Raw genomic sequence first — 25972 nt, 5'->3', positions numbered from 1 at the left:
ATTTTGTAATAGAAATGCAACAATTTCAAATATTTGACTGAGTTAGTTCATACAAGGAAATCAGTCAATTGAAATACATTCATTAGGCCCTAATCTATGGATTTCACATGACTGGGCAAGCCTTAGAGGGCATAGGCCTACCCACTTGGCAGCCAGGCCCAGCCAATCATAATTAGTTTTTCCCCACAAAAGGCTTTATTACTGACATAAATACTCATAAGCACATGGAACATTTCTGGGATTTGTCTTATTTTAGCTCATGAAACATGGGACCAACACTTTACATGTTGCGTTTATATTTTTGTTCAGTATAGTTCTGGGCTCTGTTGGCATAGTTACCTTCATGCTTTCTATTACGGAATACTCTGGGCAAAAGGACCAGTGATTTAGTCCATAGACTTCATACCTTGCCGGCTGGATACAAACTGACCATAAAATACTCTGTCCTTGGTATGATAACCAAAGAAAATGGGATGCCTTTTCTGTTACTTCTTCATCCGTACGGAAAGACAGTGGTCAAAGCCGACCTGTAGTTGAGTTGCAGCCGAAATGTAAAGTAAAGTAAATTAATGTTTGAACCTATTATTTTGTTATGAAAACAGTCATAAATAAAGTATTGTTTTACTTGAAGGCTGAGAGATGTGCCTTATTTGATTAAAAAACAATTCTCCCAACATATATACGGTGTATGTGTTTGTGTGTGTGTTAAGGTTGGGCGATTGTGTACAATCCTACATCGCCCGATTGCACCCCATAGCGATCCTCGATAGTCGATCGCTATTGGGGGGGGGGGGGGGGGGGGGGGGGGGGGGGTCTTGTTATGGCTACCCATGTATTTCAATGGAAATATAAAGTTCACTTGGAAAGTAATAAATATATTTTTAAAAGCATTCATGATTTGCGTAAATGTAATATACTAACTATTACTCTTGTTAAAAATATGAAATGGTATTACATTTGGTGAAGAGCACATTATGACTTGTTTAGGACTCGAAACTCAAAGTTTAGGACTTGACTTGATACGTGTCGGTCTTGACTTGGGACTTGAGTGCTGACACTTGAGACTTACTTGTGACTTGTAAAACAATGACTTGGTCCCACCTCTGTTATCTACTACCAATCAGTTTTGCTGTCGATAATTATAATATTATAACTTCTAATAGTAACTGTATCCAATGGGAGAGAGGTGGTTGCCGTCTTAGAGCCAAACATTTTTTAATTTTTGACTGCCAGCAGTAATCTTCTCTGACAGAGATTCAAGGGGCTATCGTTGTTAAGTAAAATAGATGGAAAGCATTGAATATTGAAATTCATACACTTCAAAATTAATTTTGTAACTTTGCCTCAGAAGCATTTAACTGCAGGGCACTCCCACATCATATGAAGGAATGTGCCTACCTGATTTAGGGGGATTCAGTGAACAGTTGGGGCCATTGCCATTGTAAAACATTTCCTTAGCAGCAGCTACCAAATTTAAGGCAGTTAATAAAAAATAAAAAAAATTACAATGTATACCCAAATTTCACAACACACTGTGTGCCCTCAGGCCCCTACTCCACCACTAACGCGTATCTACAGTACTAAAACCATGTGTATGTATAGTGCGTATGATATTGTGTGTGTGTGTATGCATGTGTCTGTGCCAATGTTTGTGTTACTTCAGTCCCCGCTGTTACATAAGGTGTTTTTTCATCTGTTTTTTTCAAATCAAAATGTTACTGCTTGCGTCAGTTACTTGATGTGGAATAGAGTTCCATGTAGTCATGGCTCTATGTAGCACTGTGTGCTTCCCATAGTCTGTTCTGGACTTAGACTGTGAAGAGACCTCTGCTGGCATGTCTTGTTGGGTATGCACGGGTGTCCGTTCACACGGTACCTGAACCCACGGGTTGAGTGTCTTTAATTTATCAAGCAAGATTTTGAGCCATGCCCATATCTCTTTGCTTAATAAAGGGTTATCTTTTGTGCCTACAACCCAGTGCAACGATTTTGATGTTAAGGTAGACATGTTTAAGTTTTTTAGAAATATCCAGGAATACTTTAGCTCCCCTAATTCTGACACTTCTATTGAACCAGTAGGTTTCTCTCCTGCACATACTTAGAAGCAAGAGTTATTTTATACCTCCAGCCAATCGCAATCACTCTATCGAGACATATTGCAGACTTGTGGAAAATGATGTTGGAAATCTCCTTAAGAATAAACAGGGGTCCAAATCTTTCAATAATTTACCTAAGGATGAAAAACAAGCTTTGCTTGATTTACAATCCGATACGTCAGTCCTTATTCGTCCTGCTGATAAGGGTGGGTCAGTTGTACTCATGGATAGGACAGTTTATGTACATGAGTGTCATAGACAGCTGCTTGACAACACCTTTTACAAGAAACTCAGAAGTGACCCCACTTTCCAATTTCAGAACACTATCTTTACTGTCCTAGATGGGTATTTAAGTTCTGGTCAGATAACCAAAAAATAACATGTTTTTTTGGCTATTCAACACCCTAAAATTGCCACTTTCTACACTTTGCCGAAATGACCCAAGAATGTTACACAACCTCCAGGGCGCCCTATTGTAGCGGGCATTGATGCAGTAATGGCCCCTCTATCTACTCTTGTTGACTTTTTTATTAGACCATTCGCAGAACAGCTCCCCTTTTGTGGAAGGACACCAGCAGTATGATCTCTATCATATTGAATCTCTTGATCCTCTCCCTGAGAATTTCCTTGTTAGTTACTTTTGATGTTGAGTCGTTATACACAAATATTCCACACGAGGGCAGTATTGAAGCTATGGAACATTTTCTTCTGCAACGTGACCCCAATGAACTACCTTCCAGTGCCTGCATTATAACATTGGCTGAAATAGTACTCACACATAACTATTTCATGTTTCTAAATTATTTCTTTATTCAGATGAAAGGTACTGCTATGGGATCCCCCATGGCTCCTAACTATGCTAATTTGTATGTGGGTTACATGGAGAAACAGTCTATTTTCAATCCTCTCAAAAATGTTTTCTTGCCTCACATCATTATTTGGAAATGGTATATTGATTATATTTTTGTTCTATGGAGGGGTGATGCAAAACAGCTCCAGGCATTCCATGCTTTTCTTAACTCCTGTTCTGAATATCTGAGATTTACTATGCAATCTGATACACATCAAATCAGTTTTCTTGATCTTCTGATCTTGTGTGAAGATAATATACACTGATCTTTACAGGAAATCTACTGATCGTAACAGTTTGTTGAGGGCTGATAGTTGTCACCCACTGCCCTTGAAAAATAGTTTGCCCTTCAGCCAATTCTGTCGAATCAAAAGAATTTGCAAAAAACAATCAGATTTCGACAGAAATATGGCTGAGATGCAAAGAAAGTTCAAGGCTACAAGAATGATCAGATTAATATTGCCATTGAGAAAATTCAAAACAAAACGAGACATGACCTTTTTCAAGGTCAGTCTCGCAAAAAGACGCATTCTTGTGTTCTAACTACCCGCTATTCAAAGTGCTCTGAACAAATTAAGGGAATCCGATGATCGTCTCGGTAATGTGTTTTTTGGCCCTTCCCTTGGTCGTATTCTCGCGGGGCAGAAATCTCAGAGACCAATTGGTACACTCTGATTTACCATCCCAAGATATTTCTGAACAACGTCTATTTGCGCCCCTAATGGATGGAAATTACAAATGTAATGGCTGTGCTCAATGCAATGTACATCCTTCAAACACCCACACTTGGTGGTCTATAGCAGCTTCCCACAAGAATGGGCTTTAGGTGAGGCAGATGAACCTGTAGCCATATTACTTCAACAGTATTTAACATTATATCGTCTCTAAGCTTTACTGGAATATGGTTCTGAATATAGACAGCAACACCGCCTCCGTTGGCATTTTGTCTTTTCGGTAGATGTTATAACCATGTTTTGCTACCACTGTATCAAAGGTATTATCTAAGTGAGTTTCAAAGATAGTCAGAATACGAATGTCATCTGTTTCAAGCAAGTTATTGACTTCATGGATTTTGTTTCTTAGGCTACATTTGTTAATATGGGATAATTTTAGCACTTTTCTGGTTGCTTGATTGTTTTTAATGCATTACTGGGAAGCTTATCAGAGGTAGATTTATTAATTTATTAATTTGTTAGGGAGGATGTTCCTGTTGCGGGAGCAAATCAGCGCATATTTTAGAGCGCCACCGAAGGTTTTCGATAAAACTCAAACTTTCATTAAAACACACATACAAGGTAGTGAAGCTACACTCGTTGTGAATCTAGCCACCAAGTCAGATTTGTAAAATGCTTTTCGGCGAAAGCATGAGAAGCGAATATCTGATAGCAAACACCTCCCAGAATACCAGACCGTCAACAAAACAACAGATTTTGCGGTAGCCGGTGCTACCCAAAACGCAGAAATAAAATATAAAACATTCATTACCTTTGACGAGCTTCTTTCTTGGCACTCCTATATGTCACATAAACATCACAATTGGGTCTTTTTCCCGATTAAATCCGTCATTGTATACCCAAAATGTGATTTGCTGAAGACCGGTCTGATCCAGGAAAATGCCCCTTTCCAAGACGCAACGTCACTTTTTAAAATTACAAAAGTTGCCTATATACTTTTACAAATCACTTCAAATTACTTTTCTAAACCAACTTTAGGTATTAATAAACGTTAATAATCGATTAAATTGATCACGGGGCGATCTGTATTCGATAGCAGCAAGTCTTGAAATCATCGTCCATGTTTTCACAATCATAACATCCTGTGGTGAGCCCAAAGAAAGGAAATGCGTCACGCTACCCAAACCAAGGATAAAGCAGAATGAAAATGACAGGATTGGCGACATCGTGTGGAAGCTGTAGGCGTTTACAGGGGGTTTTCATGTATTTTTTTCAGCCTTAGACAATACATTGACTGGCGGATGGATATTTTTTTGTGTTTCTGGGAACAGTTTTTCAACGCATTTTGACTCCTTAAACACGTTATGTTATAGCCACAGACACGATTTAACCAGTTTTAGAGACTTCAGAGTGTTTTCTATACACACACACTTATCATATGCATATACTATATTCCTGGCATGAGTAGCAGGACGCTGAAATGTTGCGCGATTTTTAACAAAAAGCTGCGAAAATTCGCATCATCCCAAAGAGGTTTTAATGTGATTGATATTGGAGCTGATGGTGCAGGGTGAGTTGCATAAAGTGGTCTTCCAATTGCACACTGCCTCAGTGCTAACACTGTAACTCTGGTTTATAGGCACATGGTTACAGCTTACAATGGCCGTAGGATAAACAGATGTATTCAGTGCAATTAGGGGTACATACATTAAATTACTTACATTGTGTTTTCCAATCCCCCTAAGATCATGTACATTTAAAGCAGCATTATGATGACTCATTGTCACAATGGTAGGGATTAACTGAACTGGTCCTGAATCATTTACCAGTCATTGTTTCAATGCAGCCTTGAAATGCATGGACATGGTCCAGGAGCCAAGATGATTTGGAGAGACCCAGTCATTTCTGTAGAATAAAAGTGACTCCAGCAGAGCTACAGTAGTCTTTTAGTCAGATGTGTAATGTCAGCAGTCTGCTGAATCTTTCACACCCGTGGCCCAACGATGGCACTGGACCTGAAATTATTGGCCATTTTTTGGAGTCTTTTAAAGCTAAAATCAGTTTAAAATTAATTTACAAATGTTCCGAGCTAGCAATCCTGATGTCGTTTGACCCCACATGGACAGATCCAATGCACAATTCTCCATCCCATCTGGATAAGAGGAATACCTATGTAAGGAATGCTGTTCATCAGCTTCTACAGACGCACCATTGAGCGCATCCTGTCGGGCTGTAATCACTGCCTGGTATGGCAACTGCACCGTCCGCAACCGCAGGGCTCTACAGAGGGTGGTTTGGTTATCCCAACTCATCCACGGGGCACACTGCCTGCCGTTCAGGACATTTAAAGCCCTCAGTGTCACAGGAAGGCCAAGAAAATCATCAAGTACCTCAGCCACCTGAGCCACAACCTGTTCACCCCACTTCCAGAAGGTGGAGACAGTACAGGTGCATCAAAGCTGGTACCGAGGGGCTGACAAACAGACTTAAATATTAACCTCTAGCCGGCCTCCACCCAGTACCATGCCCTGAACTTAGTCACTGTTACTAGCCGGCTACCACCCGGTACTCTACCCTGCATCTTAGAGACTGCTGCCCTATGTACATAGTCATTGAACACTAGTCACTCTAATGTTTACATCACGTTTTACAAACTTTATATGTATATACTCTATTCTAGTCAAGGCTTATCCTACAGTGCCTTCAGAAAGTATTCATACCCCTTGACCTATTCCACATTTTGTTGTGTTACAGCTTGAATTCAAAATGCATGAAATATTTTTCTCACCCATCTACACACAGTACCCCATAGTGACAAAGTGAAAACATGTTTAGAAATTTTAGCTAATTTATTGAAAATTAAACAAGGATACCTAATTTACATAAGTATTCACAATGACCCAAGACCAGCTCAGTTAATCTCTACCATTGTGCAAATGAGTCGTCATAATGCTGCATCAAATGTACATTATCCTAGGGGTGTTGACAGACAAAGTAGGTAACTTAAATTTCACATGTTCAATTAACATCACAAGGCAAGCGTTACAATTATTGATGGGAAGCAGGCTTTCTGAAGGCGCTTTTACCAAATTGTGCAAAAAAAACTGTTCATTACTTTGAGCTTCATTATCTGTGACATCTGCTGGTCGGCAATGAATAGCAGCATGTGATTGTCAAATAGAAAATGTTATAATCAAAACTGTGGTGCAGCACTAAATCGTTGGCTTTTTTTTCATTTGGAATACCAGGTTTAAATGTTACATTATGCTTCAAGTTTACTATTTTTCAAAAAATAAATTTATGCCATTATTTAGGATGCTTAACGCAGAAGCTTATACTGTACTAATAGTGCAGAAAATTATTTCTCAATAATGTGTCTTCAACAGGATTCAACCTCATACCTCACGTCCCTGAATGTTCCATAGTTCCTTGCTAAGCTGCCGGCCAGGTAAACTTTTTGTACAATATGCTAAATATATTTGTAAGTACGGTTTCCAGTCTGAATGGTGTTTGAAAGCAGCTTGGAATCTAAGAAAGCACTGAAACCATGGCAAAATCAGTGGGATCTTGCATTTTGCAGCACATGGTTTGAAAATGCATGTGATCAAATGATCAGTTAGCTGCTTAGCAATTTCTACGCTTGCCTCAGAGCTCCGGTATCAAACCTAACATCACAAGCCACACACATTATCGAACAAATCAAAATGATAAAATACCATAAAGATCAATGTATCAACAAACTAGAAAATATTTATTACATGTATTTTAAAATACATTTGCAGGTAGCCGGCCAAACAGCAACAAAATTCTCAATAACAGTTTACATAAACCTTTTACTTGCTATGACTATGTGATATGTTGCTATTTATCCATCTTAGGTTGAATGCACTGACTACGTCATTCTGGAAAATAGTGTCTGCTATATAACCATAATGTACAGTAAATGTAGATGTGAACATTGACTTACCTGAATGAACGGCAAAGCACACTGAAATGTGCTTTGTGATTTTTTTTACTACATTTTATTTAAAAAACATTTTTTTATTACTGGCCTTGTTTCATTCGAATAAAACATTTTGCAATTGGTCATTTTTATACATACTTGTTTATTCAGTTAATTTAGCAGAAACTCTTAACACACCCATAGTGACATCAGACTTCTGATACCAATAATGCAGGGTGGAAGGGAGCCACAAAATGTGAATTGCAAGTTATAAAGTATTTTGTATTTTAAACATATCAATTATGTTATTAAAATTACAAAAGAATCAGAAATAATTTAAATACATATTTCAAATAGATGTAACAGAAATACTGCCCATCTCTGCATGTATGTCCCCTGCGAAAAAGGTGCTTCAGCTATACCTCGTAACCTTCATAAAACATGCGCTCAAAAGCAGCCACTGTTTGCCTGTCAAAATCTGATCAGGAAACATTCAATAAATAAGGAAATACAAGGTAAGCCTTAACATTTCTACAGCTTTATCTAAAAGTTTCATTGTTACATACATGACAGAAAGAATACAATAACCAGGAGACACACAACAACAGGTCTCGGTCCCAAACTAATTGTAGATGCTCCAAACGTAGCACATCTCATTCAAGTTTCACTTCTTTTTTTCAGATGTTCAACAATCCACATATCAGGACCACACATTACAATAAATAAATGTGATTGTCATAAATGGTTTATGTTCTCATTGTCTGGTTATTCATAGTAAGGCTCGTCTTTAGATTAGCTGATGGAGGACATGAGGACAATCGTCACAGTCCATCAGACGCAGGAGCTCCATGCTGTCTGCATTGAATAGAATAGAAGAAAAATATCCCAGTGAGAACTTAAATTGCAAGTCAGATAAGATAGACATACTGTATAGTAAACACATACCAATACGGCTTTTAAATGTATTTAAAAGCCGTATTGATGCCAGTACAAAACTGTTAGTGGCTCACTTGGGTTTAAGAGTGAGATCCCTTTGCGGTGGGAAATCTATAGGTTAAATTGATCCTGAAGCTAGTCTAGAGCTATAGCAACCTTTCAGAACAGCACTGAATGTCAAACTTCCAGTCTTTACACTTATAGAAATAAGGGTACAGAATTGTGTGGGCAAAAACTAATTCTGATTGGCTGCGCTCCTGCCCAGTCATGTGAAATCCATAGATTAGGGCCTAATTTATTTATTTCAATTGAATGATTTCCTTATATGAGCTGTTACACAGTAAAATCATTGATAATGTTGCATTTTGCATTTCTATTTTTCTTCAGTATATTCATTGATTGACTCATCTTAAGCTACACAAAAATAAATAAAAACATTCTAAACTAATCCAAATCAACAAGTACATTTGTTTTGCACCCGTTACTGAAATGGTTGTTCCAGTTCAAATGGCTTAGGCAGTCTCCTAAAAAAAATCTGAACCCTGGCTGTCATTCTGAATGCAGGTTGCAGGTAAATAAAACAGGTCTAACTCTGGATGGATTCTGATAGGAATTACACAGCACAATGCAAACCAGCAGGTAAGGTTACAAAATGCTGATAACATTCACAGGTTTTCCAGAAATCCCAATTGGAAGATTTCTGGAAGTGAGAGGGAATAAGCAGGAAATGCAGAATCCTTCAAAAAGTTTTCTGGGAAAATTACTGGAACACTACCTGCAAGCCTGATGTGCCGTGTTAACCATGATATTCAAGCCCCAAAACGTCTCAAAATTAATTGTATATTAATTTTTAAAGTGTTTTTCCAAAGTCATTTTACATGCTATCTCTGTCACTTGTAAATACACTCATGGGTGTTAACTACAATTCACTTGAAAAGGTAAGGCACACTGGTAAATTATATTTGAGGCATGGCTTAGTTGTACCTTGGGGTTGAGATTGTTATTATTGGCCACCCATTAGTGGAAGTGTACTAGTTTAAATGGTCTATGGTACAGGTACATTTATGCCATTTCTGAGGAGTACATTGACTTGTCACTGTGGTTGTTTCCTATGAAGACAAAATCTACCTTTTCTAAGAGCCCACTTTTGTACCTGTGGAGTAATAATGTATAGTAACAGTCAAACATTTGGACACGTTCACTCATTCAAGGGTTTTTCACTATTTTTTACTATTTTCTACATTGTAGAATAATAGTGAAGATCTCAAAACTATGAAATAAAACATATGGAATCATGTAGTAACCAAAACAGTTTTAAACAAATCAAAATATATTTTGGATTCTTCAAAGTAGCCACACTTTGCCTTGATGACATCTTCGCACACTCTTGGCATTCTTTCAAGACTGTTTGAAAAGCATTCCAGGTGAAGCTGGTTGAGAAAATGCCAAGAGTGTGCAAAGCTGTCATCAAGGTGGCTACTTTTGTCAGGTGTGTGCGTTACTGGTAGCGAAGTCAGGTGCAGGAGAGCAGAGAGTTGTGAACAGGCGCACACTTTACTGATGCAGGAGAAACCAACAGATGGACGCAATTGTGTCAAAACCTCCAGCCAATAGGCAAAAGTGCAAAACGCGCAAACAGTCACAATAATTTATGTTTAACAATAAACATCTTTGTGAACAACACGGTATAAGCAAACTAGTCTGGGGCGTCAACAATTAACACGTAAGACAAACAATTCCACACAAAGACATGAGGGGGAACAGAGGAATAAATACATGCAGTGCGATTGGAGAACCAGCTGTGCAGGGAACAAAACAAAACAAATGGATTAATGAAAAATGGAGCGGCGATGGCTAGAAACCCCGGTGATGTCAACTGCCGAATGCCAACCGAACAAGGAGAGGAGCCGACTTCGACGGATGTCATGTCAACTTTTTAGAATCTCAAATATAAAATATATATTTCAGATTTGTTTGACACTTTTTTTTGTTGTTAATACATGATTCCATATGTGTTATTTCATAGTTGTGATGTCTTCACTATTATTCTACAATGTAGAAAATAGTCAAATAAAGAAAAACCCTTGAGTAGGTGTGACAAAACTTTGTACTGGTACTGTATATATTTGAATTGTGCTAACTGAGGTATGAACTAGAGATATGAACTGGGGTACAATTATGTAGATGTAACTAAAGGTACAAGGGATGTACCTTACAGGATACCACCCCAGTAACAAGCAATTGTACCCCTTTAGGAACAAATCTAAACCTTATTTTTCAAAGACTGTATATTGTCTTTCCAGGTTGCAGAAAATGTGGCTATTCAATTTACCTACATTATGCCAAATGCTGGGGAAGCAGACACTCACAGTAGAGGCTGTTCTAACTGATAAAACATCTCATGCAGTTAACAGTGAATTTATGAGTGAGTGTTATATAATCCATACATGTTGCTCGGCACTACTGCCCATGGGTAGTAGGCTTTTTAGATCAATTTCCCAACAAATAGGAGAAGATGTATGCATGTCAGATACGTTTTACACACTCAACGTGCACAAAAAGCATATTAAACACTGCATTATACACCAGATGACCTGACTTTTTCCAGAAATCCACTTTGCTTTTGAGAATCTCTACAAAAAAGTAGACTTTGACCATCATGCACACCTCACCTCCCACTTAATTTACTTTTGCTTACTCTCTTTTTTAAAAATGTGTCCCACCTCTCTCTGTCTCTATCTGGCTATGGACAGAAGGCTGTCAGTTATGTATTGCTGAGCGGATAACCAACATTGGTTATTTTTCGTTTTGAATTTTGTCGGTTCTTTCTTTGAGATCAATTCACACATTGAAATGTTTCTCTAGAGTTAAATCAATTCCAGCCTGAACTGTGCAATGTAGTAGGGAGTTGTAGTTTCCAATAGGCCAATATTCTACCTAAATGAGTGCCTAAAACAATGACCATAATCCATTGTGCATCTACTTGTCCGGTCTGCGTTGTTTTAGGCCTGCTACGGAAGCGTCAGAAGCATGCTCGATCGTGAGGGGATATAGAGAGCAGCTGTTGCTTTGCAAAGTATCTCTACTGTACCTGTAAATACATGATCTAAGTGATTGATAGTTGGTATTCGGCAGTCATAAAAGTATGGCTTATTTACTTTGAAGAACAACAAAATAGTGACAGCAAATGCAGCAGCCCTATAGAGATGATGACTTGGAATGAAATAATAAAGTCATCAGATAACATTTGTTTTAACATACACAACTTTTCAAAGAATGGATCCCAGTCTCTGAGGGGCCATGGGATCCGGGGGGTCGGGCGTGATCTGCTGGTCACTGAGATGTCAACCCAACTCGGGATGAGGAGGGGTTTTAGCAGGTGGAATAGTGGGGACCAATTTGGAGGTTTACCTAGTAGCAATGCAAATATCATATAGACTACAATATAGACTATATTGACAGCTATATAGACACTCAATCATGATGGTACTGTTTAATGGTACGTTCACTCCTCTACCAACCTATCACCATTTCAATGTGTGCTGGGTTATCAGCCGGTCCTGGCACCATGGCATCAGAGCCAGATCGAGGCTCCTGTGGTGGATGAATGGTTTCGGCACTCAGAGGAGACATGGAAAGCTGCCCATGTGCGGCTACAACGGGCCGTAAGGAGGCAAAAGGAAAGTGCTGACCGCTACCGCAGTGAGGCACCGGTGGATGCACCGGGGGATTGGGTCTGGCTCTCCATCCGAAACCTGCCCCTTCACCTGCCCTGCCGGAAGCTGGGTCCTCGGTTTGTGGGGCCATTTAAAGTCCTGAGGAGACTGAACAAGGTTTGTTATGTTACAACTCCCCCCTGATTATCACATTAACACCTTGTTCCATGTGTCTCTCCTCAGGCCGGTGGTGGCTGGTCCACTCCAGCAGTCTGAGGTGTGTCCCTCTGGACATCGAGGGGGTCCCGGCGTATACCGTACGAGCCATCATTGACTCAAGGTGTCGGGCGAGGGGCCTTCAGTACCTGGTGGAGTGGGAGGGGTACGGCCCGGAGGAGAGATGCCGGGTACTGGTGGAGGACATCCTAGATCCCTCATTACTACAGGAGTTTCACCGTCTCCACCCGGTTCGACCTGCGTCCCGTCCTCCTGGTCGTCCCTGAGGCCGGTGTCGGCGTGCTGCTGGAGCCGAGCGTCAAGGGGGGTCACGACTTCCGCCGAAGTCGACCCTTCTCCTTGTTCGGGGGGTGTTCGGCGGTCGACATCACCGGCTTTCTAGTTACTACCGATCCATTTTTCTGCTTCTTTTTGTTTTGTCTGATTACATTTTACATTCCCTCATTACATTCCCTATTTAACCATCTAACATACATTTCTGTTCTGTCCGTGATTGTTTATGTCGTTAGTGGTTGTGTTTGTGTTAGAGTTTTGTTGTATGTTCCATTTTTGGAATTTTGCTTTATTCTTTGAGTAAACTCAGTTGGATTACTCCATACCTGTGTCCTGCGCCTGACTCCGCTTTCACTCTGCACCCAATCGCTGACATAAACATACAGGGTCTGTTCAGAACTTTTGTGAAATAGCACAGTTACAAATGTATGGCAAATAGAAAATTAAAATATAACTATTGTAAAATAGATATAGTATGTATAAGCTGGAAGTAGAAACCAAGTGTTGTTGTTTTACTCCAATTAGGGGAGGTGTGGTAGGGTTTGAGGGGAATAATATATATTTATTTAACTAGGCAAGTTAGTTAAGAACAAATTCTTATTTACAATGACGGTCTACGGGGGAACAGTGGGTTAACACAGTGGGCAGAACAGGGATTAGATCCAGCAAGCTCTACTCACTTGGCTAACATCCACCCCCCAAAAAAGGAAAATATATTTTAAAAATATATACAGTATATATATATACAGTATATATATATATATATATATATATATATATATATATATATATATATATATATATATATATATACAGTATATATATATACATACATACATACATACATACATACATACACAGTGGGGAGAACAAGTATTTGATAGGAAAACCTGCAAAATCGGCAGTGTATCTAAAACAAAAATCCAGAAAATCACATTGTATGATTTTTAAGTTATTCATTTGCATTTTATTGCATGACATAAGTATTTGATCACCTACCAACCAGTAAGAATTCCGGCTCTCACCGGGCTCTTAGTTTTTCTTTAAGAATCCCTCCTGTTCTCCACTCATTACCTGTATTAACTGCACATGTCCACACACTCAATCAAACCTCTCCACAATGGCCAAGACCAGAGAGCTGTGTAAGGACATCAGAGATACAAATGTAGACCTGCACAAGGCTGGGATGGGCTACAGGACAATAGGCAAGCAGCTTGGTGAGAAGGCAACAACTGTTGGCACAATTATTAGAAAATGGAAGAAGTTCAAGATGACGTTCAATCATCCTCGGTCTGAGGCTCCATGCAAGATCTCACCTCGTGGGGTATCAATGATCTTGAGGAAGGTGAGGGATCAGCCCAGAACTACACAGCAGAACCTGGTCTATGACCTGAAGAGAGCTGGGCCCACAGTCTCAAAGAAAATCATTAGTAACACATTACGCCGTCATGGATTCCAATCCTGCAGCGCACGCAAGGTCCCCCTGCTCAAGCCAGCGCATGTCCAGGCCCGTCTGAAGTTTGCCAATGACCATCTGGATGATCCAGAGGAGGAATGGGAGAAGGTCATGTGGTCTGATGAGACAAAAATATAGCTTTTTAGTCTAAACTCCACTCGACCATGTTTGGAGAAATAAGAAGGATGAGTACAACCCCAACAACACCATCCCAACCATGAAGCATGGAGGTGGAAACATCATTCTTTGGGGATGCTTTTCTGCAAAGGGGACAGGACGACTGCACCGTATTGAGGGGAGGATGGATGGGGCCATGTATCGCAAGATCTTGGCCAACAACCTCCTTCCCCCATTGAAGATGGGTCGTGGCTGGGTCTTCCAGCATGACAACGACCCGAAACACACAGCCAGGGCAACTAAGGAGACAATCTTTGGAGGGAGCTGAAAGGCCGTATTGCCTTGACTTAAATTAGGCTTTTCTGATGTATCAAATACTTATGTCTTTCAATAAAATGCAAATTAATTACTTAAAAATCATACAATGTGATTTTCTGGATTTTTTTTTAGATTCCATCTCACAGTTGAAGTGTACCTATGATAAAAAATTACAGACCTCTACATGCTTTGTAAGTAGGAAAACCTGCAAAATCGGCAGTGTATCAAATACATACATTGGGGAGAACAAGTATTTGATACACTGCCGATTTTGCAGGTTATCAAATACTTGTTCTCCCCAATGTATGTATGTATGTGTATATATGTGTGTGTATATATATATACACATACATACATAGGGGAGAACAAGTATTTGATAACCTGCAAAATCGGCAGTGTTTCCTACTTACAAAGCATGTAGAGGTCTGTAATTTTGTATACACACAATACTTGTTCTCCCCACTGTGTGTGTGTGTGTGTGTGTGTGTGTGTGTGTGTGTGTGTGTGTGTATATACACACATATACACACACGTGTATATATATATATATATATATATATATTTAAAAAAAAATATATATATATATATATATATATATATATATATATATATATACACAGTGCCTTGTGAAAGTATTCGGCCCCCTTGAACTTTGAGACCTTTTGCCACATTTCAGGCTTCAAACATAAAGATATAAAACTGTATTTTTTTGTGAAGAATCAACAAAAAGTGGGACACAATCATGAAGTGGAACGACATTTATTGGATATTTCAAACTTTTTTAACAAATCAAAAACTGAAAAATTGGGCGTGCAAATTTATTCAGCCCCTTTACTTTCAGTGCAGCAAACTCTCTCCAGAATACTGTTGTGAAGAAGTTTAAAGTCGGATTTGGATACAAAAAGATTTCCCAAGCTTTAAACATCCCAAGGAGCACTGTGCAAGCGATAATATTGAAATGGAAGGAGTATCAGACCACTGCAAATCTACCAAGACCTGGCCGTCCCTCTAAACTTTCAGCTCATACAAGGAGAAGACTGCAGCCAAGAGGCCCATGATCACTCTGGATGAACTGCAGAGATCTACAGCTGAGGTGGGAGACTCTGTCCATAGGACAACAATCAGTCGTATATTGCACAAATCTGGCCTTTATGGAAGAGTGGCAAGAAGAAAGCCATTTCTTAAAGATATCCATAAAAAGTGTTGTTTAAAGTTTGCCACAAGCCACCTGGGAGACACACCAAACATGTGGAAGAAGGTGCTCTGGTCAGATGAAACCGAAATTGAACTTTTTGGCAACAATGCAAAACGTTATGTTTGGCGTAAAAGCAACACAGCTCATCACCCTGACCACACCATCCCCACTGTCAAACATGGTGTGGGCAGCATCATGGTTTGGGCCTGCTTTTCTTCAGCAGGGACAGGCAAGACGGTCAAAATTGATGGGAAGATGGATGGAGCCAAATACAGGACCATTCTGGAAGAAAACCTGATGGAGTCTGCAAAAGACCTGAGACTGGGACGGAGATTTGTCTTCCAAGACAATGATCCAAAACATAAAGCAAAATCTACAATGGAATGGTTCAAAAATAAACATATCCAGGTGTTAGAATGGCCAAGTCAAAGTCCAGACCTGAATCCAATCGAGAATCTGTGGAAAGAACTGAAAACTGCTGTTCACAAATGCTCTCCATCCAACCACACTGAGCTCGAGCTGTTTTGCAAGGAGGAATGGGAAAAAATGTCAGTCTCTCGATGTGCAAAACTGATAGAGACATACCCCAAGGGACTTACAGCTGTAATCGCAGCAAAAGGTGGCGCTACAAAGTATTAACTTAAGGGGGCTGAATAATTTTTCACGCCCAATTTTTCAGTTTTTGATTTGTTAAAAAAGTTTGAAATATCCAATAAATGTCGTTCCACTTCATGATTGTGTCCCACTTGTTGTTGATTCTTCACAAAAAAATACAGTTTTATATCTTTATGTTTGAAGCCTGAAATGTGGCAAAAGGTCGCAAAGTTCAAGGGGGCCGAATACTTTCGCAAGGCACTGTATATATATACACACGTGTGTGTGTGTGTGTGTATATGGGTATGTATGCATATATACACTGATCAAAAAAATAAATGGAACACTTAAACAACACAATGTAACTCCAAGTCAATCACACTTCTGTGAAATCAAACTGTCCACTTAGGAAGCAACACTGATTGACAATACATTTCACATGCTGTTGTGCAAATGGAATAGACAACAGGTGAAAATTAAAGGCAATTAGCAAGACACCCCCAATAAATGAGTGGTTCTGCAGGTGGTGACCAAAGACCACTTCTCAGTTCCTATGCTTCCTGGCTGATGTTTTGGTCACTTTTGAATGCTGGCGGTGCTTTCACTCTAGTGGTAGCATGAGACGGAGTCTACAACCCACACAAGTGGCTCAGGTAGTGCTGCTCATCCAGGATGGCTCATCAATGCGAGCTGTGGCAATAAGGTTTGCTGTGTCTGTCAGCGTAGTGTCCAGAGCATGGAGGCGCTACCAGGAGACAGGCCAGTACATCAGGAGACGTGGAGGAGGCCGTAGGAGGGCAACAACCCAGCAGAAGGACCGCTACCTCCGCCTTTGTGCAAGGAGGAGCTGGAAGAGCACTGCCAGGAGCACCGTGCAGGACGTTTGGCATTTGCCAGAGAACACCAAGATCGGAAAATTCGCCACTGGCGCCCTGTGCTCTTCACAGATGAAAGCAGGTTCACACTGAGCACGTGACAGTCGTGACAGAGTCTGGAGACGCCGTGGAGTACGTTCTGCTGCCTGCAACATCCTACAGCATGACCAGTTTGGCGGTGGGTCAGTCATGGTGTGGGGTGGCATTTCTTTGGGGTGATGAGATCCTCAGACCCCTTGTGAGACCATATGCTGGTGCGGTTGGGCCTGGGTTCCTCCTAATGCAAGACAATGCTAGACCTCATGTGGCTGGAGTGTGTCAGCAGTTCCTGCAAGAGGAAGGCATTGATACTATGGACTGGCCCGCCCGTTCCCCAAACCTAAATCCAATTGAGCACATCTGGGACATCATGTCTCGCTCCATCCACCAACAGACTGTCTCACCACAGACTGTCCAGGAGTTGGCAGATGCTTTAATCCAGGTCTGGAAGGAGATCCCTCAGGAGACCATCCGCCACCTCATCAGGAGCATGCCCAGGCGTTGTAGGGAGGTCATACAGGCATGTGGAGGCCACACACACTACTGAGCCTCATTTTGACTTGTTTTAAAGGACATTACATCAAAGTTGGATCAGCCTGTAGTGTGGTTTTCCACTTTAATTTTGAGTGTGACTCCAAATCCAGACCTCCATGGGTTGTTCAATTTTATTTCCATTGATAATTTTTGTGCGACATTCAACTATGTAAAGAAAAACTATTTAATAAGAATCTTTCATTCATTCAGATCTAGGATGTGTTATTTTAGTGTTCCCTTCATTTTTTTGAGCAGTGTATATAAACATATATGGGGGATTGGAAATGATTCAGACAATTACATTGATGGAAGCGATAATCTATCCGCAACATTAAAGCTGATCCACCCCCCCAAAAAAAAACGCAACATTTAGGTGATAAGCAGTAATGGGCAGCCACTACCATCATGGGACTTTTATTCAGTGTTTTATTTGAGGGTGGAACCTAACAGACCTCAAAAAGTGCAAATTTGTCAACACTACAGTTATGTAACGACACCCAATTAAGGATATGGCCTGTTAGGTTCTGCCCTCAGCGCAGTGGTTATGCTCTCGGGCATTGTCACCCTTCTACTATGCCACCTACTGCTTGCCTCGCTGGCTAAACAGCTCTGGCTCATGGTATATACAGTGCCTTCAGAAGGTAAACACCCCCCTTGACTTTTGTTTTGTTTCAGCCTGAATTTAAAATGGATTAAATTGAGATTGTGTCACTAGCCTAAAAAAAATACCCCATAATGTCAAAGTGAAATTATGTTTTAATAATTTTGAACAAATTAATAAAAAATGAAAAGCTGAATATCTTGTGTCAATAAGTATTCCAATCCTTTGTTATGGCGAGCCTAAATAAGTTCAGGAGTAAAAAGGTGCCTGACAAGTCACATAATAATTTGCATGGACTCACTCAGTGTGCAATAATAGTGTTTAACATTATTTTCTTCTGTACCCCACACATACAATTATCTGTACGGTCTCTCAGTCTCTCAATTTTCAAACAGAGATTCAACCACATTGACCAGGGAGGTTTTCCAATAGTTCGCAAAGAAGGTAACTTATTGGTAGATTGATATTAAAAAACATCTGACATTGAATATCCCTTTTAGCATGGTGTATCATCAATACACCCAGTCAGGCGCCCTTCCTAACTCAGTGATGCCAATAGTGACTTTAAAACAGTTACAGAGTTTAATGGCTGTGATAGGAGAAACCTGAGGATGGATCAACAACATTATAATTACTCCACTATACTAACCTAAATGACAGAGTGAAAAGAAGGAAGCTTGTACATAATACAAATATTCAAAAACATGCATCCTGTTTGCAATTAGGTACTAAAGTAAAACAGATAATTATGTGGTAAAGAAATTAACTTTATTCCCTGAATACAAAATTGTATGTTTGCAGCAGATTCATTGCTGAGAACCACTTCATACAGTATTTCTAAGCATGGTGGTGGCTGCATCTTGTTATGGGTATGCTTTTCGGCAAGGAATATGGAAGTTTTTTCATAAAAATAAATGTAATAGAGCTAAAAACAGGCAAGACTTAGAGGAAAACATGGTTCTGCCTGCTATCCAACAGACACCGGAAGAAAAATTCACCTTTCAGCGGCATTTGAATGTAAATATTTATTTTTATCAAAATGTGTTTTTTGCCCCAAAAAAGCATCCTGGAACATGTGCCTTAATAACAAATGTGTATGCCATCTGTACATATGAATAATACTTTTTAAAATGGTTTAGCCACGGAAAAAGGGAGGACCCTTCCTGCTAGCCACGATTGGCTGAGATAATGGTTGGGTTGGACATGCCGAGAGATGAGATCAGATTGGTCTGCCATGTAGCGTGCTTCTGCCTATAACATGAACTGCTCAGAATGTGTAGGTAATCCTGTGTAAAGCAGCTTTTTTGAAAGATATAACGAAGAACTGCAAAAGTGTTGCTAATGCTCTCCACTTTCTGGAGGACCGAGTTTTGAAATCAGTTGAATGATCACTGAAACTTTGTGATAGCTAAGGTGATGATGAAAATTCTGGTGTTTGATTGCAAATATGCGAAGGGAGTCATAAAGATAGCACACAAAAGGCTGTTTATAAAACACCTGTCTCAAGATAACATCTTCTAACTGAGGGCAACAATGGCATCCGTGACAGAGAGGGAGAAGCGTTCATCCATAAATATGAGTAAGAGAGTTTCGCTAGTTACATTTTATGATATTTTACGTTTCTAATAGTGTCAATGTAATTTTAATTGCAAGTTCATCTGTTCTGTTAGCTAGCTAGCTAATGTTAGCTGGTTGGCTAGCTAGCAAATGTTACGTGTATTATCTGTATAGTAATTTTATTCATATCTCCAAGCCATTTGCATTGCTAGTTATAACCCAATGTTAGCTAGCTAAAATTGAACCTAGTTGGTTAGCTTTAGATTCATACACGCTGGTAACGTTATGAGTTGGGATTATGGTTCATTGTTTCGCTAGCTAGCTAGATGTCTAAACAAGGACTCCACTATGCAAGTAACCATTTCAGTGTACCGTTACACCTTCTGTATCCTACTCATGTGACAAATAAACATTGATGTTATTTGATATAGTGTGTGTTTACCAGAAACAGTAACGTGAAGAACAACATGACCTGCACCAAAGTCAAATTAGGATATAATGTTAGTCCAAGTAAAAAGATTATTTGGTAGAATGCCTTGCTTTTATTTTGTCATACTCTTTTCTTTAATTAGGTCACCATTAACTTGTAAATAAGGATCTTGTTGTGAGTTTATTTTCCTGTAATAATGAATAAAAATGAGCTAAAGTTAAGACATTGTTAGCTATATGATATGGTCATTAGTTAAATCAGCTAGCCAGCTACATTAACATTAGCTAGCTAGCTAACAAGCTAGAAACCAACCAAAACATTGTTTAGAAAGTAGGTTTTTGTAGCCTGATTTGCTTGAACAACATACTAAATTCATTATTAAACAGATGGATTTATTGCTGTTAAAATACAGTGGGGCAAAAAAGTATTTAGTCAGCCACCAATTGTGCAAGTTCTCCCACTTAAAAAGATGAGGCCTGTTATTTTCATCATAGGTACACTTCAACTATGACAGACAAAATGAGAGAAAAAAAATCCAGAAAATCACATTGTAGGATTTTTTATGAATTTCTTTACAAATTATGGTGGAAAATAAGTATTTGGTCACCTACAAACAAGCAAGATTTCTGGCTCTCACTGACCTGTAACTTCTTTTTTAAGAGGCTCCTCTGTCCTCCACTCGTTACATGTATTAATGGCACCTGTTTGAACTTGTTATCAGTATAAAAGACACCTGTCCACAACCTCAAACAGTCACACTCCAAACTCCACTATGGCCAAGACCAAAGAGATGTCAAAGGTCACCAGAAACAAAATTGTAGACCTGCACCAGGCTGGGAAGACTGAATCTGCAATAGGTAAGCAGCTTGGTTTGAAGAAATCAACTGTGGGAGCAATTATTAGGAAATGGAAGACATACAAGACCACTGATAATCTTCCTCGATCTGGGGCTCCACGCAAGAACTCACCCTGTGGGGTCAAAATGATCACAAGAACGGTGAGCAAAAATTACAGAACCACACGGGGGGACCTAGTGAATGACCTGCAGAGAGCTGGGACCAAAGTAACAAAGCCTACCATCAGTAACACACTACGCCGAAAAGGACTCAAATACTGCAGGGCCAGACGTGTCCCCCTGCTTAAGTCAGTACATGTCCAGGCCCGTCTGAAGTTTGCTAGAGAGCATTTGGATGATCCAGAAGAAGATTGGGAGAATGTCATATGGTCAGATGAAACCAAAATATAACTTTTTGGTAAAAACTTAACTCGTCGTGTTTGGAGGACAAAGAACGCTGAGTTGCATCCAAAGAACACCATACCTACTGTGAAGCATGGGGGTGGAAACATCATGTTTTGGGGCAGTTTTTCTGCAGTGGGACCAAGACGACTGATCCGTGTAAAGGAAAGAATGAATGGGGCCATGTATCGTGAGATTTTGAGTGAAAACCTCCTTCCATTGGCAAGGGCATTGAAGATGAAATGTGTCTGGGTCTTTCAGCATGACAATGATCCCAAACACACCGCCCGTGCAACGAAGGAGTGGCTTCGTAAGAAGCATTTCAAGATCCTGGAGTGGCCTAGCCAGTCTCAAGATCTCAACCCCATAGAAAATCTTTGGAGGGAGTTGAAAGTCCATGTTGCCCAGCAACAGCCCCAAAACATCACTGCTTTAGAGGAGATCTGCATGGAGTAATGCGCCAAAATACCAGCAACAGTGTGTGAAAACCTTGTGAAGACTTACAGAAAACGTTTGACCTCTGTCATTGCCAACAAAGGGTATATAACAAAGTATTGAGAAACTTTTGTTATTGACCAAATACTTATTTTCCACCATAGTTTGCAAATAAATTCCACCTGTTGTCTATTCCATTTGCACAACAGCATGTGGAATTGATTGTCAATCAGTATTGTTTCCTAAGTGGACAGTTTGATTTCACAGAAGTGTGATTGACTTGGAGTTACATTGTGTTGTTTAAGTGTTCCCTTAGATTTTTTTGAGCAGTGTATAATTATATATATATTTCATAAAACGGCATCAGCACTTACCCGTCCAGAAGTACGCCCTGTCCTTGCAGAAACAGCTACTCAATGTTTGAATCATAACACTCAAAGATTCCTCAAACAAAAAAATCTGTCTCACTTTCCCGATCAATCTCTTCTATAATCTGGTGCAAATCTGTATACTTAGACTTGGACTTCGCCTTTTCTGATTTATTCGCCATGATGTCTTCAATGAAATCGTTGGAAAAACACTTTCAAAAATACTACTTTCCAAAACGCTGCTGTGCGTAACAAGCGTTACTGCAACTACTCTGATGGTCAAGGCGAGAATGAAGTTCGTTACGCATGCGTTTACAAACAAGGGGTGGTGGTTCAACCCATAAACATCACATACTGGCGTTTACCTCAGCTCATTGGCTATCTACCCAGGTAGATTTCAAGAAGATCAGTGGTCATTGGGCAGAAATACAGTCAATCAACGAAGCTTCGCAGATATTATTGGTGCGCAATGAAGTCATTGCTCGTCGTCTTCAAATCAGTTCACTTCGGTCAATACATCCCGCAAAAAAAACAATCAAGTTTGGCTGTGTTGCAAACATCCAGAGGATTGCAGTGAAACCAACTATGACTAGATAAACAATTGTTTAGTATGTGTAATTACGTCGAATTCTCCGTAAAAAATGTATAAAGATGGAATTCATGACAAAAACGGTTTACAAAATGTTTCGTTTTAGGCTATAAAAATGTATTTTATCAAAGAAAACGGCATTTCATTTGATCACTGGGACCCTCAGGAAGATAAATAAGAGCAAGATATCAGAATGTAAGTCATAATTTTACCTTCAGATGTGAATGTGTCAAAACCTTCATGGCGGAAAATGTTTTTTGTTGTTGATCGCTCTTCTCAAACAAAAGCATGTTATTTGTTCTCTGTAATAGCTATTTTAAATTAGAAAATGTAGTTTGTTACCAAGATTCTAATCTTTTGAAGGATGTAAGACACTTGTATTTTCAAGAATGTTTGTTACGACATTGTATTTTTAGCTGTCACTCTGAAATTTCCCCTGATGTTGATCCCTGTACGGGGTTCGCAGCCCCTAGCCCCGCACACCTAATCCAGACCCCACCTGTGACTGAAAACAGGGGGAAAGATGCCAATTGAAAAGCTCTCTTAAAAATGGAGCTAGCTATAGTATCTAGCTGTATTACATAAAATGCTGTGTAAAACAGCTAAAAGGCTAAAAAGTAATAATAACTGTAAAAATATCAGTCACTAGTGGAAACATTTACAACTAGTAAGGTTGCTAGCTAGCACTCCTAGCAGCTTATTCTAACTAGTTAGCTGGCTAGTATGTACTGCTGGTGAAGTAACTAGCGAGCAAATTAGCATAAACTAGCGCTAACTTGGCTAGTCATTGTCTAAATTACAGGTGGAAACACATACTTACTAGGGGCCAATTACCCCCTAGTAAGAGGGGGGGGGGGGGGGTGTAGCCCCAACACACTCATCCAACATATTACTACTTTACTCAAATTATCTACATTTTTCTCTCTAAACAAGTGGATTATTTATCTTAAGGCTTTCCTTCTTGTATATTTAAAAAACAATTATAGATCTAACTTCATTGGAATATATCTACAACACGGAGAGTGTTAATTGTAACATCTTTGGGTCTTAATGCAAATTAACGGGAGGGGGGGGGAAGTTGCCCGAGGAAGCTAGTTACCCCCTATTACCCTAACTTTGGCAAATAGGTTAACAATATATATAATAATCTTAACCTATGACAAAATGTGGTTTAAAAATGCAGATTATGTACCAATAATCTGTGGGTGATGTAAATTTCGTTCCTCTATCAAAATAACTCAATTATGAAAGACCCATTAAAATAAGCTTTAATTAAGTAGCCACCTCTATAAACAGTCCCTCAACTCGACGTGAGGTGACCGTCATTCACAACAACATTGGCGAGGGCCAATGATACAAACAGACGCCTATTAACACATCCCTGTATCCCCCAATGCACTGGCAGATCTGCCAGCCAAATAATAGAAACAAAAACAAAGGATCTGTGGTCAACAAAGTACATTCTGCTTGAAACAACCTGAGTTTCCAACGAAAAACCCACAACATATTACATCCGATTCCATTCAGGACATATTTCTGTCAACAGAAAACGAGCAACATGCATTTTGTTTTTCTTACCAGATGCATTCTTCCCACATATGAGGTGCTGGTTGGGCTGCAGCAGACCCCAGATCTCTGAGTCATTGTTGATGGCCTGCTCTAGGGACTCAAGCATAAATGTGGAGGTACCGTTGTCATTCTCGATGAGCGCGCTCCGCTGCACTCGACTGAATACCTCAAGGAACAGGCTTTCCACACAGGCAGTGAAGTATATAGCCGCATGCTCATGGACCCGGAGTGCCACTCGATTCTCAACCATCCACTTGAAAAAATTTCCTACAGAAAAGACGAGCCCACACCGCGCTGACTTGCCCCGGTAGAATTTATCCCTAGTGCTCATATTATAGAGCGAAAGTGCACCGAGTGCTGCGGTGATGCAGTTGACAGAGAGGGTCCAGGAGAGAACCATCTTGATGGCGCTTTGGATCTCGTGCTTGGTGCACTTGGCATAGCGCAGACTGAGGCGCTGAGCCTCCCGGGCGACCCTCACCAACGCCCGACTGACCAGTGCTGAGAGCTTGGCCAGGACCTCTTGTGACGGGCTCCCAACACATAGCTCCTCTTTCTTCCTGAGTGCACACTCCACCTCGCTGAGGCTCCATGGCACGTCCTCCAGCTCGGGAAGCTTGGCGCATTGGCTGGAGAACTCCAATATATCCGTGTCCTCCGCCAGGACGGTGTTGACCGTGTCCAAGCTGTTGTGTCGGCTGTGCATAGATTCGGTCAGATGCCAGCAGTTTCCCCCATGCGCATATGACAGATTCGTGTCAGAGCAACACAGCGACACACTGGAAGACCTGAAGGAGTCAGCGGCTCCACCATAACCGGAATCGAGCGTTAAATCCTCCAGCGTCCTCACAGCTGTCTTACTCTTGCCTGTCATGGCTGCATTGCATACTAAAGGTCTGCTTTTTCAATGAATGCCACAAACCCTGTCTCTGTCGCAGCTATTCCACGGCTCCAAGAGTTATATTAGGCTACATACAATCTCTGTAAATGAAGTGAATGTTTTACCTAGTTTTCGCTTTCTTGCTTTTACTGAAAATATTCCATTAAACTGGTCTTTCTCTAACTCCTGCGTAACCTGAGAGAGATCGAATCCACAAGCCACTGCATCAGGCGCAGCACGGACTCTTGCGCGGAGAGGAGGGGCTAGGCACATGGTTGGCTGCTGAAGGCCAATCTGATGCCTTCATTACTCTTGACTGACATATTCAATTTGTCAACTGGGATGTATTATGATATTAGCTGTTGATGGGCACATTAAACATGTTTCAAATATGACTGGAAAAGGATTTACTCAAAAATCTGAGTCTTATATCATAATAAATACAACAGACTTAAAACAGGCAGATTAAGAATGACACTCTCCCACACATTTATCCACCTGCTATTGATCAGG

General features: G+C 40.2%; 1 protein-coding gene across 1 annotated transcript in view; it reads right to left on the bottom strand.

Moving 5' to 3' along the window:
* Positions 1–25733, bottom strand: part of LOC109896834 (ankyrin repeat and BTB/POZ domain-containing protein BTBD11-A) — a 221837-nt gene extending 196104 nt beyond the window's left edge. Inside the window, exon 1 of the mRNA XM_020491219.2 lies at positions 24589–25733. Coding sequence (XP_020346808.1) covers positions 24589–25453 — 865 coding nt within the window. The 5' untranslated portion in view covers positions 25454–25733. The remainder of the gene's footprint in view (positions 1–24588) is intronic.
* Between the last annotated feature and the right edge of the window lie 239 nt (positions 25734–25972).

The sequence above is a fragment of the Oncorhynchus kisutch genome, linkage group LG9 (genome assembly GCF_002021735.2).
Source record: "Oncorhynchus kisutch isolate 150728-3 linkage group LG9, Okis_V2, whole genome shotgun sequence".
Lineage (NCBI taxonomy): Eukaryota > Metazoa > Chordata > Actinopteri > Salmoniformes > Salmonidae > Oncorhynchus > Oncorhynchus kisutch.
The sequence above is the reverse complement of the archived record's forward strand: the minus strand, read 5'-3'. Positions and strand labels throughout refer to the sequence as shown.